This window comes from Plasmodium gaboni, chromosome 13 (assembly GCF_001602025.1).
Source record: "Plasmodium gaboni strain SY75 chromosome 13, whole genome shotgun sequence".
Lineage (NCBI taxonomy): Eukaryota > Apicomplexa > Aconoidasida > Haemosporida > Plasmodiidae > Plasmodium > Plasmodium gaboni.
In genome coordinates this window covers 2,045,648-2,065,329 of record NC_031493.1, presented here as the reverse complement: position 1 = coordinate 2,065,329, position 19,682 = coordinate 2,045,648, and the positions used below count along the sequence as shown (strand labels likewise).

General features: G+C 17.0%; 3 protein-coding genes across 3 annotated transcripts; 2 read left to right on the top strand and 1 right to left on the bottom strand.

The window, feature by feature from the left end:
- Window positions 1–1,934: 1,934 nt before the first annotated feature.
- PGSY75_1359000 (hypothetical protein) lies at window positions 1,935–11,726 on the top strand (the record flags this gene model as incomplete). Its single annotated transcript, XM_018787617.1, has 1 exon — window positions 1,935–11,726. One exon carries the CDS (start codon window positions 1,935–1,937, stop codon window positions 11,724–11,726), a length of 9,792 nt encoding a protein of 3,263 aa, XP_018640359.1.
- Window positions 11,727–12,790: 1,064 nt separating this feature from the next.
- On the top strand, window positions 12,791–15,338 carry PGSY75_1358900 (putative GTP-binding protein; the record flags this gene model as incomplete). Its single annotated transcript, XM_018787616.1, has 15 exons — window positions 12,791–12,805; window positions 12,936–12,992; window positions 13,085–13,125; window positions 13,281–13,340; window positions 13,454–13,581; window positions 13,684–13,775; window positions 13,882–13,967; window positions 14,058–14,103; window positions 14,187–14,249; window positions 14,359–14,439; window positions 14,519–14,631; window positions 14,727–14,881; window positions 14,968–15,008; window positions 15,115–15,190; window positions 15,289–15,338. The coding sequence occupies 15 exons, from the start codon at window positions 12,791–12,793 to the stop codon at window positions 15,336–15,338; spliced, it is 1,104 nt and encodes a 367-aa protein (XP_018640358.1).
- A 673-nt stretch (window positions 15,339–16,011) lies between these two features.
- PGSY75_1358800 (40S ribosomal protein S15) lies at window positions 16,012–16,467 on the bottom strand (the record flags this gene model as incomplete). The annotated part of the gene is made up of 1 exon (XM_018787615.1): window positions 16,012–16,467. The coding sequence occupies one exon, from the start codon at window positions 16,465–16,467 to the stop codon at window positions 16,012–16,014; it is 456 nt and encodes a 151-aa protein (XP_018640357.1).
- Window positions 16,468–19,682: the final 3,215 nt, after the last annotated feature.

Here is a 19,682-nt window from a genome sequence, read left to right as displayed (position 1 = left end):
TAAGAAAAAAAAAAAAAAAAAAAAAAAAAAAAAAAAAAAAAAAAAAAAAAAAAAAAAAAAAAAAAAAAAAAAAAAAAAAAAAAAAAAAAAAAAAAAAAAAAAAAAAAAAAAAAAAAAAATTATATATATTATATATATATATATATATATATATATATATATATATATAGGTTTTCTAAAAAGGAAAAAATATAATAAATATATAGGAGACCTTTTTTTATTTGTATAAATACATATTACATATATATATAATAATAAATTATGGTGAATTTTCTTTTTTTTGTAAAACCATTCCAATAAAACTTTTTTTTTAAATTACATCTTCATATTTCTTATATGTTCCTAAAAATTGCAATATACTTTTATAAAATGAAAGAAAAATAAATATTACAACTTAAACTTGTACAAATAAATATTATACAATAATATAAGAAATTAAAATGAGTATCTACATTAAAAATAATTATATTTAAATTTTTAATTAAACAAATGATATTTTAAAATGTTCCAATAGGAAAAAAAAAATCTTCACTTGTATATAATTTGTATTATCATTTAAAGAATAAATGATTATTTAATAATATTATTATTATTTATTTTTAATCTTAAAATGTTTTCTTTCTTTTTTGTATGAAAAAAAAAAAAAATTATGATTTCTAATTATTGCATAAAGAAAAAAAATATTATACATATAAATATTTTCAACCTTTATGATATTTAAAATAAAATATATGTTTATTCCCAATGACGTTGAATATATATATTTTTATATTGTAGTAAATACAAAACAACACTTTTATTTTTTTTTTTTTTTTATATAATAAAAATATCAACGTTATATTTTATTCTTATGTAATAAATAAATATAAAATTTTAATTATAAGGTAATTATATTTTTATATAAATATAAATTATTGTTATAATTTTTCAAATGCTTAATTTATAAGGTATTACATTTTATCATCACAATATAATGAAGGACTTATAAAAATATAATAATATTATATATATATAAATTATATATATATATTTTATATATATTTATACATATAATATAATAATAATATTATGTATGTATTACGCATTATTTTGTTGTTCCCTTTTTCTTTTTTCCTATAACTTTAAAAAATATATTTTATATATATATATATGTATATATACCCAAAAATTATACAGAAAAAAAAAAAAAAAATCATATATAAAATTTTTATTTAATATATAATTTATATACAATCCTTATTTTTCCAATATTTTTAATTATATATATTATATAGATAGATATTAATATATTTTTTTTCATATTATTTTTCCATACTTCTTTTATTGCAATTTACTATTTATTTTATTTTATATTATTATTTTTTTTATCTTTTATATTTGTACGTTGTTTATTTTTTTTTTTTTTTTCACCCTCTATATTATATTTCATATATTTATATAATATTATAATATTTTCTTAATAAATATAATGGTTTTTATATAAATATTTATAAAATTAAATTCTTTCTTTTTTATTTTTAAATATGCCAATTCTTATTATATAATTAATAGAGATGCTGTTTTTAATTCATTTTAAATTTATTGTATTTTTTATAAGTGGTTAATAAAAAGTTTTGAAATTTTTTTTTTTTCCATCCCTAAAATATAAAAGAACAAAACAAATATATGTACATATATATATATATATATATATATATAGTGTTATTTTCTTTCATTTTTTCTCTAATTTGTTTTATTTATTATTATTTTTATTAAGATTAATATATAAATAATAAGTATAAATGAGTTGGCATTATTGATTAATAAATACTACGTGTTATTGCTGGCACGAGTAGAACTATTAAATGTTATAATATCTTATAATTTTTTATTTTTTATTTTTTTATTTATTTATTTATTTTATATTTTTTCTTCTGAATAAATTTTGTGGAACCATGTTACGTGAACAACTAAAAAATTTGAAGGCACAAAAAAATATCCAAGTTTTTGAAGATGATAGCTACGACAAAATTAGTAGAAGAAAATACAGTTCATTCAGGAACGTATATAAGAATTTCATTTTATCATCTTTACACATTGAATCTGTTAAACTATGTTTTGAAAATTTAAAAGGGTTAAATAAATTCTTTGAAGAATTTGAGAAATTATTTTGTTTAGAAGAAGGAGATATGATTGATAGATTATATAATGAAGATGAAAAAGAGAATAGTGAGATATATTTAAAACATCGTGAATTTTTAACAAAAGAAGAAAATAAATATATATTTGACAAGATAAAATTATTTTTAAAATTATGTTCTTTGTATTGTGATAGAAAAGAAATAAAAATTTTGCTTGAATTTTTAATATATAAATATGAAATAAATGTAAAATGTAGTCAAGATATATTATTATGTTTATTACCTATTTTATTTAATAAAATCAATTTAAAAAATATATTAGAAATATTATATATACAAAAAGATTGTGTGTTTGTATTTTTTAATAATTGTAGACATGATGATTTAGTTCAATATATAGATAAAGCCATATTAATACAAAATATTAAAAAGAATATTAATATATATAAAATTATATTTAATTATATTATAGATTTAATAAGTTATATAAATATGATTCAAGATATAGAAATATATATGACATATATCAATTTTTTTATTTCTATATCAGAAGATATTATACATAGTTACATAAACATTCCAATATCTTTAATAGAATTTTATTTTAATATATTATTATCAATAATAAAAATAGGGAGACATTCATTTCATATGCTTAATGAAAATAAAGTTATGAAAAAAAAAATTAATATCACACAAAATAATAATGAGATCTCAGATAATATCTATATAAATCAAATCAATATATCTTCTAAATTTTTAAATAAATTTTATAAATTATTTGAAATGGCTATACAAAAAAAATCAAAAGAAATAACCAATTTTCATGTTATAAAAAATAATATCCTTACTATATTTGAAAAGGAATTTATAGTAATGCATGATATTATGATAACAAATACCTCTTGTTCTGATTTTATAAAATCATTAATTCTTTTGTTGAACATTATATATAAGTATAGTTACAATATTCACCTTGATAATTATATTAATAGAAAACAAGTCAAATCTATAACGGAGCAATATGAACATGAAATATTAGAACAAAGGAGTGAGGAAAATGTATCAAGTGTTAAGGAAAATATAATACAAAATGGTTGTGATAAAACAAATGGAATAAATAATTCCATTATATCAAGCAAATGTGCGAATATACAATTAAAACAAACTAAACAACAGGGTGATATAATAAATTTATTAAATGAGAATTTAGATGAGAATACAAATTGTATTATAAATTTAATTCATTTTGTTAAGAATAATAAATATAACCTTTTTGATAATGAAATAAATAATATTTTAGAAAAAGAAGAAATGATATTAAATTTTGTTAACCTTTTTTGTGATGTTAATAATGTATACGAAATTACAGATAATTTAATAAAAATTATTTTTATAAAATGTTATTATTTAAAAATAAATATATCTCATATAGAATGTATTTTTTATAATATTCCATTTAAAAATAAGAATAAAAATCATATCTTCAATATAATTTTAATAATTAATTTAATATCATACTATATATTTCTTATAAAAAAAGAACATGAAAAAGATGAAAAAAATAAAGACAAACAATTTATTCCATCAGATCATAATATACAAAATTTTATAAAAGATGAATTAAAGCCAAATACAAATTTTATTCAAAGTTTGATCAAAAAATGTGTACATAATAATAATTCATATGTTAATAAAATAATTAATCATAACCATTTCTTTGATATTATAAAATACTATATGAATGAAAATAATGAATTATTTAAAAAAAAAATTATCTTATTTGAAACATATAGTAAAATAGATGAGGGATTAATATTATTGCTTAATATAAGTAAGAGCAAAATGAATCATATCCCTTTATACAATATTTTATATAAATCATTAGACGTAGACACAGCATATCCACATTTAATAAATGAAGTGCTGAAAAATATTAAGTTTATATATGATTATAAAATGAAAGTAACAAAAGTGAAGGCTCTTAAAAACACAGTGGTAGGTCCAAATGATATTCCTACAGATAATAGCAACAACAAAAAAAATGATAATAATCAAAAAAATGATGATAATAAAAAAAATGATGATAATCACAAAAATGATGATAATAACAAAAATGATGATAATCACAAAAATGATGATGACAATAATCGTCATAGTCATAATGATGCTTGTTTAGATGAACTAAAATACGAACAAATGAGAAATGAACACTTAACATTAGGATTAATCAACAAAGGCAAACAATTCTTGAAATCAAAGAGACATATAGAAAGCTTATATAACAAAGTTATATTCCTATTAAAAGAAAAGAGAACTGAATTTATTGATAACTTAAAATACTGTGAAAAAGAATTATTATATTTCTTTCCATCCAAGAAATATATGTATAAAATTCTATTTAAATCTTTCAATGAATTAAAATTAGATAATTTTATTCAAATAGATAAAGAAAGAAATGCACTATTTTTAAAATTCTATATAAAGGTTTTTATGGTAAAAATGAAAAAATTACAAGAAAAGTATAAAAAAGATTTAATGAAAGATAAATTTTTTAAAAAATTTATTAATTTTAATTTTTCCTTTTTTTTTATTATTTATGATTATATAAAAAATAGTAAGGCGTATCCAGAACACTCATACTTTTCTAGGAATATTGCTTTAGAAAATTTTAAATTAATCAAAAAATTCTTTTTATATCTATCTAAATTGAGAAATATAGAATATCAAACATTTGAACAGTTCTTTGAGAATGAAATTAAGCATAATCGTTTAAATAATATTAAGATTATTATAAAATATAGTAATCCATTTAGATCTCTCATTTTATATAGAATAATAAATTTTTTTACAAAGGTTGATTTGTTCAAAGTGAAAGGCATAACGTCTATTTATGTAGATCAAAATGGTAATATATTAAAAATGAATAGCAACTATAATAATTGTTTTAATATTTTAACAATGGAAAGGCAAAAGGAGTCATTTTTATTAAATAATACAAATAATAATAATAATAATAATAATAATAATAATAATAGTAGTAATAATAATAATAATTGTAGTAATAATAATAATAATGAAATGTGTGCTATTGAAAAAGAACAAAACAATTTAATTCCAAGTAAAGAAGAGTCGGATGTTATTACATATAATGAAATAATGATAAGAAAAAAAGAACTAAAAATATTTTTAATGAAAATATTTAAAATATTATTAAATAATATAAATGATAGAATTTCTATAAAAACAGATATGAAAAATGCAAATATATATATGAATATATTAAAAGCATATCAAAAGAATATTTTATTATTTGTAAATTATGATATTACCCTAACAACATATTTATATTATAAATATTTGAATATATTTTATATAAGTAATACATATTCTATATTCATTTTAGATACATTAAATTACTTCTTTTATATTTACAAAGCAAAGGATTATAAAAACTTTATAAAAAATAATAATATGTGTTGCAATATTGTAATAGAATTATATAGACATATATTGAAAAATAAAAAAATCAAAATAGATAAAAAAAAATTTTATCAACTTATAATTATATCTATATTGTTGCATACACTACCAGATAGAAGTAATACAAATCGTATGGTATATATGTGGAAATATATGAATAGAAATTTAAAAGATCAACCATTTTTTATGGAATATGATATTATGAATAAATTATTCTTTGAAAAAAAAAATATCAATCATTTAGGAAATTTCATATTTGTAGATGAAAAGAAAACTAATTTAGATAAAGAAAAGAATGATATAATTGATAAACAATATATTAAAAATGATAATATAATAATAAATAATATAGATCAAGAACATAGTAATTTTAATAATTCTTATAATATAAATATGGAAGAAAACTTTATAAATGAAAAGGAACATGATATTATATATTCTTCTAATGAATATTATTTTGATTATAGATATTTTATTATGTCTGGAAAAGTTATTTCCTCAAGAAATAATATATATAAAGAAGTAATGAAATATTATTTATTTATTTTTGCTTATTTTAATAAACATTTCTTTGATATATTTATATCGAATTTTTATATTTTTCAATTACAAAAATGTTTAGTATTAGAATTTCTCGATTCAAAAAAAATACTAATATTTTTAAAAAGAATCATGAAACCCAAATCTTATCCTTATAAAATTACACAAATATATAAAACTGTCTTATATAGAAGTTCGGATGTACTAATTAAGGAAGAACATATATTCTTTTTTTTACATTTAATAGATTATTATATTAATGTATTAGAAAATAATTTATTAAAAACAAAAAGTAAAATAAATAAAAATAATAAAAAAAAATATATATCTTTAAATTTAAATATACAAAAAGATAATCACACATATAATAATCCAGATGAACAAATTGGTAAGCATAAAGATGATAATATAATTCCTATTAATAATAATAATAATAATAATATACCATTAAATGATGAAAAGAAAAAATACATTAATCAAAAATTATTTCAACCAATATATTCTATTAACACAGATATAAATTTAAATAAATTAAGAAATGACTTGAATAATAAAAAAATTAAAAAAATTAAATATACCAATTTATTAAATGAAGAATATGAAGAGAGTGTATTTTTTGGTAATTTAAAAGGTTTCTTTAAATATCATGAAAATCTATTTGAAGATATATATTTTATCAAGGAAAAAGATATTAGATATATATGTGAATTAATTATTAATATTATAATAAATTCAAAAATGTATTTATTTTTAATCCAATTGTTATGTATTAAAAATTTTTCAATAAGTTCTTTATTTAATAAAAACGTATTACAAGCAGTAGAAGAATTAGAAATTACAAATATGGTACTTTTTAAAAAATTATTTTTAAATAAAAAAACAGAAAATTATAATTCAATTTTATTAATGTGTAAGAATGTAAAGAACCTAAAGGAAAAAAATAAAATTATATTATTTATGGAAAAACAAATCAATAAAAAGAATAATTATACAAATTATAATAAACTAATTAAAATACTTCATATATTATCAGAACAAACTGATGTTCCTAATGAAGACAATACATTATATCATGAATATGTTAATACACATATAAGGATATTTAAGAGAATAGCAAATTATTTAGATATATATGATAGTATATTTATCAAATTAATAAAATATATAACTAATATAACTACACTTATATATCAAAGTACACATCTTATAGCATATCATTTTTCTTTACATAAGAATAATTTTTTTTCAAATATGATATGCTTTTTTCAAAAAAATCTAAATTATTTATATGAAAATATATGTTTACACCTCGAGCCTTTATCAAGTATCATGGACAAAATTATAAAGAAGAAAATATATTTGTATGTTATATATGAAAGAAAACAAATGAATAGTGACTATTCTAATAGTAAAAAAAGGAAAACTAAAGGTGGTCTTATAAAACAAAATAAATTATTGGACCAATTAAAAGGTAGCCATATTGATGATAGTAAGGATGATGTATTTATTGATAAGGAAAATGACAATTCTGATGATTATGATACTTTTATAGAACAAACAAAAAAAAGGAAATTAGAAAATAATAATAAAAAAAATGATTATGATTGTGATGATGGTGGATCCAGTTCTGAAGATAATTCTTATAACAATCAAATAGACCAAAAAAATATAAATTCTGATAATAATAATAATAATAATAGTAATAAAATTTATGATAAAGTGATGAATAATAACTCTAAAAATACATTTATAGATAATAATTTTATGAATTATTATCATCTACACATTTTTGCATTTATATGTACAACTATTAATACAATATTCAAGAATGAAATTGACATTAAAAAATTTACAGTTTTAACAAATAATTTAATATTCCTATTTAATAAATGTTATAGTTCATATGTTGTATCTATATGTCTTATAAATTTAATTATAAAAATACGATTAGACAAATTATATGATTGCAAAAATTATATACTAGAAATATTTAATATATATAATTATGATGATGTTGACTATTGTATTAATAATAACTTATTGTTATTATTAGCTTTATATTTATGTCCAGATAGTTATAAAAAAAATATTCTTCTAGAGGATCTAAAAACAAAGGAAGAACAAAATATAGACAGTGACACTAAATGTATTAATAATAATAATAATAAGGTACAAATGACTTATAATGAAAGTCATAAAAATGTAGTATATCCATATTATGTCTATTCCAAATTAAAATATATCAAACCACACCTAAAAAAAGTAACAAATATTCATAATTTATGTTTGAAACTCATTTCATTAATATCCATAATTCATGACGTAAATGAAAAGGCTATTAAACCCATTTCTTACTTTATTTATTTTTCAACATTTCAAAATTTTATATTATGTTTTACCTTTGCTCAAGACAAATTGATTAGTAGAAAACTTAATTTATTGTATAAAAAATTTACCTTTCAAAATACAGATACATTTGTGTTAATCCATATATTAAACAATTTTAAGGTAGAGTATAATTTAAATACACAAGAAAAAATTAATAAGGATCAGATAGAAGATAATATAAACAATTTACCATATTATAATACTTATTATGAAAAGAAAAATGCCATAAATGATCAAATTCAAAAATTAATCAAAAGAGATCATAATGATATTGAAACATATAGTCATCTAAATGTATCAAATTTTGAAAACAGCTATTTATACAAATTCCTTTTTCATTTAAACAAATTGAAAGATTATATGACATTTAATGATGGCTTTCAAAAATATAAAAGATTTAAACAAAATAAAAATAATAATGAAAATAGATCTAACCTTCCAAATGATGATATTTTAGAAAATAAATATTTTGTATATGATATATTTTGTGATATATTAAATTGCGAACCTGATAATAATATTCAATTATTTAAGAGAAATATATTTCTTTTTTATGAATATTTAATGGATAAATTATATCATTTAAATTTTGTAAACAATAAAAATTTATTAAAAGAAATTATAATCTTTATTAATCAAAAATTAACTAAAGAAATGGATTGTAAATATATATTTGATGCTGTCATGTATTCTTTATGTAATAAGAAAGAAATAATTATTTCTCCTTTAAATGAATTATATATAAATAATTTATTTAATAAATCATTATTTAATATTAAATTGGATGATTCTATGAAGATATTTATTATCTCTAAAATAAATCAAATGTTATCAAAACTGTTCAAACAATATTATCAAGTGAGTAAAAATGAAAAAAATAAAATAAATAAATTCAACAAAAGTAATAATCACGGTGATAAAAATGGTGCACCTATGGAATCTAATCAAAATGACGAAAAGGGCAAGAAGCATATTGAGCAAGACGAAAACACCTCAATAAATAATAACAACAATATCAATAGTAATAGTAGTAGTAGTAGGAAACATCATAATATGGAACATAAAACAAATAAAGACATGGTATATCAAGAAATTGATATTATATATGAAGAATATAAAAAATATAATGAACAATTTGGATCAGACATTTTAATACAACCAATTAATCAAAACGATACTACTCTGAATAATACATTTGATGATGATATATATATATCTGATGTTAATTCTATAAATTCAGACTACAATTTCGATGAAGAAGATAATTCATATAATTTGAAGTATAAAGACCTATCCAATAATATGGAAAATTTAAATAACACAGATATAATAAATATACACAATAATAATAAGCACACGTCAGATACATTAAATAATAATGATGTATGTATTGAAGATAATTTGACAAACATATTTAATGATGAAGATGTAAAGGATATAAAATTTATTAATAAATTGAAAGATTTAAAAAAAATATTTGGTATAGATAGCTATTATATGAATAATATATTAAAATGTATAGCTACCTTATTAATTAATTTCCCTATTATTACGAAGAATAAAATGATTGAATTATTTCATGTAATGTTTTTAAATAATAAAAAGTACATATTAATAAATACAAAGAATTTATTGGTAGAATATTTTTATAGTTTAAGTAATGAGAAAAAAATAAATTATTTAAGAAAAATTATTACAAATCCTTTAAAGAAATTAGATTATAATCATATATTTTTTATATTTTCAAATAATCATATGAATATTTGTTTAAAACATTTAATAAAATATTACCAAAAACAAAGAAGAAAATATATTTTGAAAAATAATGATTCCACTTATAATTATAATGGATCAGTTGTTATGAATAATTGTTTATTTTATTATCAACAACTTATAGTATATGAAAATTTATTTCACCTAAAGAATAAAAAAGGTAAGTTGGGTTTTAATTTCCTTTTTGCATTAATAAAAAATTATATTAAAAATTGTAAGACACATATAACATATTTATATAATAAACATAAACAAAATATTAAATATTTGAATAGCGAAGAATTTCATTGTTATAGTGAAAACACAAATAATAGGAACAGTTTAATAGTTGATTTAAGGGCGGAAGAACAAAATATTGTAACATCTTTATTATATACATCTACAAAAATGAAAGTTAATTCATTAAGTAAATTATTTGATAATTTAATATCATGTTTTGAAAATAAGATATTTGAAAGCACATCATCAAATATATTAGATAACTATAAAACTACATATGAACAAAGAATATATTATATATTCTTTTATAGACTTTATAAAAATTTTGGTTCAGTATTAAATAGTAGTAATAAATATTTATATGATCTATTAAATAATATAAAATTTACATTAATATCTTGTCAAAAAAATAGTCAAGATATTTTCCAGGTTGGTAAAAATCATACATATAATAAATATATGCAAAATGGACAAGTGGAAAAAATAAAAAATAAATTAGGAGATCAATTTGATGATAACACAAATGAATCACCATTAAATGAAAGCAATGAAGAATTACAAGATGTAGAAGAAGAAAAAGGATTAATATTAAATAACAAACATAATAATAATAATAATAACAATTTGAGATGTAAATGGTATTGGTTCGATTTAGGTTATCCTACATTAATGTGCTTATATGAAATTTTAAAAAGTGAAAAAAATAATCAAACAAATATAAATCCAATATTTTTTAATACATGCTTTGATGATGTCATTAATTATTTTAATATATTTCAACACCTACCTAGAATCCATATAAATGATCAATTCGAAAATAACATAAACGAAAAAATTCTAACCAATAGTGAACTTTTTGATATGAAAATGGTATCTATTATTTTATTAGATATGTTAAAACTAATATTGTGTAGATATTATAACTTATATTTAAATGACCCAGAAAAAATTCAAATTATGACAATGAGACTGTCACTTAAAAATTCAGATAATCATATTAATAGTTATAATATTACTATATGTATTATTTTAACACTCAAATATATTTATGAAACTATTGGTTATAATAAACTATTATTTTCAGTAAAAGATTTGTATCAAATATTTTCAGAACTTAATAACCATCCGGATGATGAAATAGAATATATATCCAAACAGTGGTTTAACACAATAAGGAAAAATTCAGAAGTAGGAAATGTTTAATTGTTAATGTAGAAAAATTTATAGGACGGGGTGAAATATATATATATAAATATATATTTTTCGCATGACAATATATAATATGTGTATTTCATTATATACTTCTAATTATTTTATTTTATCATTTTTTTTTTTTTTTTTTGTAATTATATAATATAATATAATATAATATAATATACACTTATAAATATTTCTTATTTTTTTATACATCATTTTATTAATACATGTATATATATATATATATATATATATATATATATACATTTTATAGACTCTTGTATATTTCTCATTTTAATATAAAATAATTACTCAAGAACTATAATTTGAAATATATCAATAAATAAAAAAAAAAAAATACATTTTAAGATTTAATTTGGATGTAATTAAAAACAATTTAAAATTATTCTCATGTTATATATTATCTTAATTTTTACTCTTAAATGTGAAAAAAAAAAAAAAAAAAAAAACGAAAACTTATACGTTTTTAAAATATAAATATATATAAATGAATATATAAAATAGAATGACTTATATTTCTGATTTCCCCTTTAAAAATGGGCTATTTTACATAAAAATAAATCAATGAAATAATATATATATATATTGTAGATATATATGCTTGTATTGATTTATGTATAATATTAATCATTCTAACGAATTTAGAACAAGGTAAATGTTTATAAACTTATCATTATATCCCTTTATTTTTCATATATGTATTTATTTCTTAAAAAGTCTCATTACTATACTGTTAATTATTCTTATTTATTCATCTTCATTTTTTACAACATATAATTTTATTATTATTATTTTATTTAATTTTATTAATATATGGAAAAAAATGAATTTTTCATTTTCTTTATTGGAATAATTTATTATAAAATATATATCCTTACAACATCTTAAAAAAAAAAAAAAAAAAAAAAAATTATGTTGAATATTAATGTATTATCATAATATATATAATTAATACATACACAATTATGCCATGTATATAATTTTTAAAGGAAATATATATTCTTTTTATATTTATTTATAAATGTATTTTACATACGGTTTTGAATAAAATGGGATTATTAGAGGTACGTAAATGTTTCAAAATAGTCTATTAAATGAAATATATATTTTTTTTATTTACAAAATTAATTATAATATATTCGTATTATAATAATAATGAGTACCCCATTTATATATATATATTTTTTTTAACAGAAAATCAAAGAAATAGAGGCCGAAATGGCCCGGACTCAAAAAAATAAGGCAACAGAGGTACAATTAATAATATATATATATATATATATATTTATTTATTTGTTATGTATTTTTTTTTTTTTTTATCGTTTTACTTTTCCCTTTCTTAGTATCACTTGGGTCAATTAAAAGCAAAACTTGCCAAATATAGGTACATATATATTTATACATATTACTGTATATTTTTAAGGCTTATATTATTTGTACATATATTGTGAATCGTTATAACACTCTGATATATATAAGTACATATATATTGCACGTAGTACTTATATTATCTCGTTGTACTCCTATTTATTTTAATAGGTCACAATTACTTGAGGCCCCTAAAGCCGGGAAAAAAGGGGAAGGTTTTGATGTTCAAAGGTTAAAAAAAAAAAAAAAAAATAGGAAATTCCTATACCATAATATTATATTATTACTACACAAACGTATATATTTTTTAATTATATTGTTACATATTTTTTTTTTATATATAGACAAGGTGATGCCAGAATATGTTTAATTGGATTTCCATCAGTTGGAAAATCAACACTATTATCAAAAATAACAAGTACAACATCAGAAGTGGCCGATTATGAATTTACAACCTTAACATGTAAACCAGGTAATATATATAGAGCAAATGTTGAGTTAAAATAAAAAAAAATTACATAATCATAAATACATACATACATATATATATATATAATTATATTTTATTTTATAGGTATAATAAGTTATAAGGATTCAAAAATTCAACTACTCGATCTTCCTGGAATTATTCAAGGAGCTTCAGAAGGACGTGGACGTGGAAGACAGGTACATACAAATAAATAAATATATATATTTATAACCTTTTATATGATTATATATCTATTTTTTACAAATACAATTATGGTATTAAATTTTCTTTTGTCATTCTTAGGTCATTGCTGTAGCTAAATCGTGCGACATGATCATGATGATTTTGGATGCTACTAGAGATGATAGCCAAAAAATAAAACTAGAAAAGTAAACATATGAATATTCAAAACAGGGATTTTTTCATTTATTTTTTATTTTATTTTATTTTTATTTTTTATTTATTTTTTTTTTTTTTAGTGAACTTAAATCTGTAGGAATAAGGATAAATCAAGAACCACAGAGGGTATATATAAAAAAAATTTATTAATATGTACATAAGTTTTCAATATTTATGATTACATAATAAATTTATATTTTTATATATAGATAACATTAACAAGAAAAAAGATGGGAGGTGTTGTCATAAATAGTACTGTACCACTGACAAAGGTTCTTTAAGAAAATATTCATTTTTAATTATTATTTTGTTTATCATAAAAAATATATATACGTGCTTTATAATATTTTATTTTATTATTATTATTTTTTTTTTATTTAGTTGGATAATAAACTTATAATGAGTATACTCCATCAATATAAAATACACAATTGTAATTTACTATTTAATGAAGACGCTTCTGTAAGAATATTTTGGAAAAAAACATTATATAATATATATATTATATATTATAATATATTATTATTTTTTTTTTTATTAGGTTGATGATCTTATTGACGTTATAGAAGGGAATAGAAAATATATTAAATGTATATATGTATATAACAAAATTGATATGTTACCCATAGAAGATATTAATAAAATTGCATTGTGGTAAATATAAAATGTTTTTGTTTATTTTATTAAGAGAGGAAAAAAAAAAAAAAAAAATTACTATACATACACTTATTTTTTATTTTCCTTTATAGTGATAATACTGTTGTTATTAGTAGCAGTAAATCTTGGAATTTAGATGTGTTAAAGGAATACATATTCCAGAAGCTAGAAATTATTAGAGTTTATACAAAAGTTCGTAAAGAAAAACCAGATTTTACAAATCCTATTACATTAACAAGACAAAGAGGTATATAATATATATATATATATATTATGTATAATTCGTACATTATTTTATATATTTTATGTATTTTTTACATTTTTTTTTTTTAGGTACACAAACAGTTGAAGCTGTTCTTAACCAAATACACAAGGTAAATGTTTAATATATTATTATCAAATATTAATAATATATATATATATTTATTTAATTCTATCACATCATATTATATGTCATTTCGTTTTTTAATTTGTATATAGGATATGATTAAAGATTTTAAGTTTGCTTTGGTATGGGGAAGAAGTACCAAACACAATCCACAAAGAGTAGATTTACGTAAGTTAATCATAAAAATGTATAATATATATATATATATATATATATATGTATATGTTAAAACATTTTGCTTTTTCTAATTTTCATTTTAATATCAGATCACAAACTAGCTGATGAGGACGTTATACAAATAGCAAAAAATAGCTAAGTTATGTAGATTTTATACGTACTACATACATAATTTATTATTTTTATTTTTTTTTATTCATGTATTTCTATTAATACTTCTTAAGTTCAATTTTTCTTTTGTTTTTTATCATTTTTTTGAATATACATATTTATGTTGTATCATTAAAAAAAAAAATAAATATAATTGTATATAATATATATGTTTCATTCAATGTGGGAATAACCCCACACATATATATATATATATATATCGTTTCTATTTCAATATGATTATTGTTTTCTTGTTTTTGTTGTTATACACATAACATTGTTCTATATATATTTTATTTTATTATTAATTGAACTATTAATTTGCAAATAAAGCAAATCCTTATATTTTTTAACTTTTTATATAAATATATTCTTAATATTTTATACAGAAGTTTATAAATTTTGATAAATACACAACAAAAATATGAAAATATATATAAATTATATATATATATATATTAAAAAAAAAAAAAAAAAAAAAAAAAAATAATAAGAAGAATAAGAATAAGAATACTCTTAAAATCTGTTTTAAAAAGGAAATTACATCCACATATGTAAGTATATATAATCTAATTCTTTATGGACTTCGTTATTTTAAAATATTTTTTAATTTTTTATTTTTTATTATTTAATTTTTTTTTTTTTTTTTTCTTTTTCTTCGTTTAAGCTATAAGAGCACTAGCAGTACTTGATTGGTATTTCCAGTTAGATGGTAATAATTTTTTTCTTTTATAATATCGTGATATTCTATGAATTTTTGATTCAGTTAAAATAAGTCTGAATTTGCAATCTTTATCTTTCTTGTTCTTTTCAAGATGTTTTCTCATAGAAACAGCTTTTTTAATTAAAAAATATAAATCTTCTGGAATGGTAGTAGCAATACCTTGAGCTCTTAGGATTCTTAAAATTTTATTTCCGGTAACAGATTTTACCTGTGGAATACCATAATTATCTCTTAAGGTAGCACCTATTTGTGATGGGGTCTGACCTTTTTTAGCTAACTTAATTATAGCATCCTCAATTTCTGAAGGTTTCTGTTTTAACCAACTTGGTTGTTTCCTTTTATATGGAAGAGTAGAACTGGATATACCTTTACCTTTACCGTACATACGTCCCATTGTGTATAATATTTTATATAACTTTTCTGTAATATTAATAAATATAAATATTATTATATATTCATATAAAATATATTATATTATATATATTACAATAGATATTAATATATTTTAATTTTAATCACAACATAAAAATAATTACATATATTATATATATATTATTATGTTTTATATTATTTCATATATTTTTATTTTAATAACACTATATATAAATAAAATATATAAATATATATATAAATATATATATATATATATATATATATATATACACTTTTATTTTCCTTTTTTATTATTTTTTAAAATTTACATTAATATTTTTTATATAAAAGAAATCAATTCTTAATTCGGATTAATGTTAAAACTTTCAAAAGAAGGCTTCCTTTTTCTTTTTCATATATTGTTTATTTTATTTCTTAATTTTAATATATTAATAAAAATATTTTTTTTTTATTTATTTAAACTTTTAAAAAATTCTTTTTTTTCTTTTTTTTTTTTTCTTTTTTATTTGTGAATATATATTATTACATATATAATATATATGTATATAAATAATAATATTATTATTATATCTTAAATTATTATAGATAAGAAAATTAATAAAAAAAAAAAAAAAATTTATACTTACATTTGAAAATTATTGTATATATCCTATAAAAAATAATTATTATATAATAATAATTTTATTACGCAAAATTTAAAAGTATTATAATATATAATATAATACATATATAATAATATAAAATAATATTATATGTATTATATTAATATACTTTTTTTTTGATATAATGAATTATTTATTTTATGTATATAAATATATATATATATATATATAAATATTTTATATATAATTTTTCATAAAGGTGTATTAATATAATAATATAATTTTTCAACAAATTTTGATTATGCGGGTAAATAAATATTATATACCTATATTTTGGATTAACAAGAAGCCTTTCTTTTACTAATATAATAATATATATTATAATATAGATAAATATTACTTATAAATAAATATATATATATTATATAATATTATATAAAGTGATACATAAGAACATAATAAATTTTGTTATTATATATATATATATAATATATATATATATACATTCTGCTTATATAATATTAGCAAGTATTATTTTATATAAGGTGATCTAAGGGTACCTTGTTTGTATACATTATTATATATACATATATATATTATATATTAATACGTACATATCATAAATATATATTTATAATTTATAATATATTAATTATATTTTTTATTAAAATATATATTAAGATATTCCACTTTTTTTTATTTTATTATACCTTCTTAAGATATAAAAATAAAATAATACAAAATATAATTTTAATGTTAAAAGAAATATTTAATAACAAAGCACAAAAGGATTTAATTATATATAATAATATTATACATATTTAATATATATATTAAAGAAAACTATAACACAAAAAAAAAAAAAATTACTTATACATAGAACATACTACTAATATAATTATAAAATGAGGCATAATATAAATTTAAAATATCCATTAGGATATTTTTTAATATGTATATATAATATCATATTTTATGTTTAAGTATCAAATATTATATATATATATGTTTCCATTTCAATATATTAATATTTAGATATAAATATACAAAATATATGTATAAAATAATATATATATTTTTTCTTTTTACCATTCTTTTATTATATGTAAAAGATTTATATTTTAATATGATTTAATTATATATTTTTATATGTCGTTAAAAAAAAAAAAAAAAATTGGAGGATATACAATAATATATATTAATATATATTGAGCGTTTATAGGGTCTAAATAAATTTATATGATCCATATAATTGTACTTCTTAAAACATTTATATATATATATATATATATATATATATAAGAAATATGATATTTGCGAATATGTGTATAGATTTTATCTATTTTATGTATTATTCTGTAAGAAGGATCTTAATATTTTTTAAATACCAAATGAGTAAATGTGAAATTATTTTTAAATTATTTAAAACTTTTATTATTTCACTTTAGAATTTTCCATGTGTATTTGTTTTATGAGGCCTTCACATATTATGTATGTTGGATATACATTTATTTATATATTAGGTTATATAGTTATAATATAAAATCGAGTGAAAAATTATTATAAGGATATATCTATATATTATTCATAATATATTATCATTATACATTATGATAAAATATGAAAATTGTTTTCTTATAAATTCTAGAAATAATAAAGAAATACTAATAATTATGAAATAAAAATATAATATATATATATAAAAAAAAAAATGGAAAATATAATAAAACAACAACTGTTCTATGGTTTTATAACACTACGAAGCTTTTCCTTATCATTTTAATAATATGTTCTTATTTTCTTCAATATTATATAAAATATTAAAAATGTTATATGTCAATAATATATTTTTTTTATTAAAAATCTTTATACCGTTTAAAACAATTTCAGGAGAAAAAACAAAAAAAGTAATATATATATATATATATTATATGTATATATTTTGTATATATACGCAAGTTATAAAATAATAAATATATCATAATTTTTTGGAATTCAAAAAAGGGGATGGTCATAATATTAAAAAATTATGATAATATATTCTATTTGTTGTAATGAACATTATATTTTTTCCTTTTTTATAAATTATTTTATTACCTTTTTTTATTCTTTTTTTTTATTGGTTTTTCGAACGAGGATATATACATTTATATTATGACATATAGAAGTGTACAACAAAAGAAATACTTTATATGTTATTTCTTTTAGAAATATTAGAAAATATACCCCAAATACAAAAAAAAAAATATAATAATAATATAACAATATATATATATATATTATAATATATATATTGATATAAAATTTTTTATGCATATAAAAATAATAGATTATATTATTATAATATAAAAAATATGTTTATTTTTTTCAACGAATAAATTAAATATATATGGAATTATTTGTTTGTTATAAGAATATGAAAACTTAGTATAAAATATATATAATATGCATAAAAAAAATGTACTTATTATAAATATTCATAAATATATTTTTATATGTTCTTTTGCCAAATTACAAAAAAAAAAAAAAAAAAAAAAAAAATAGGTTTAACTCATATATAATACACTCCAATAATTTGTATATTATATACATATATATATATATATATATATAT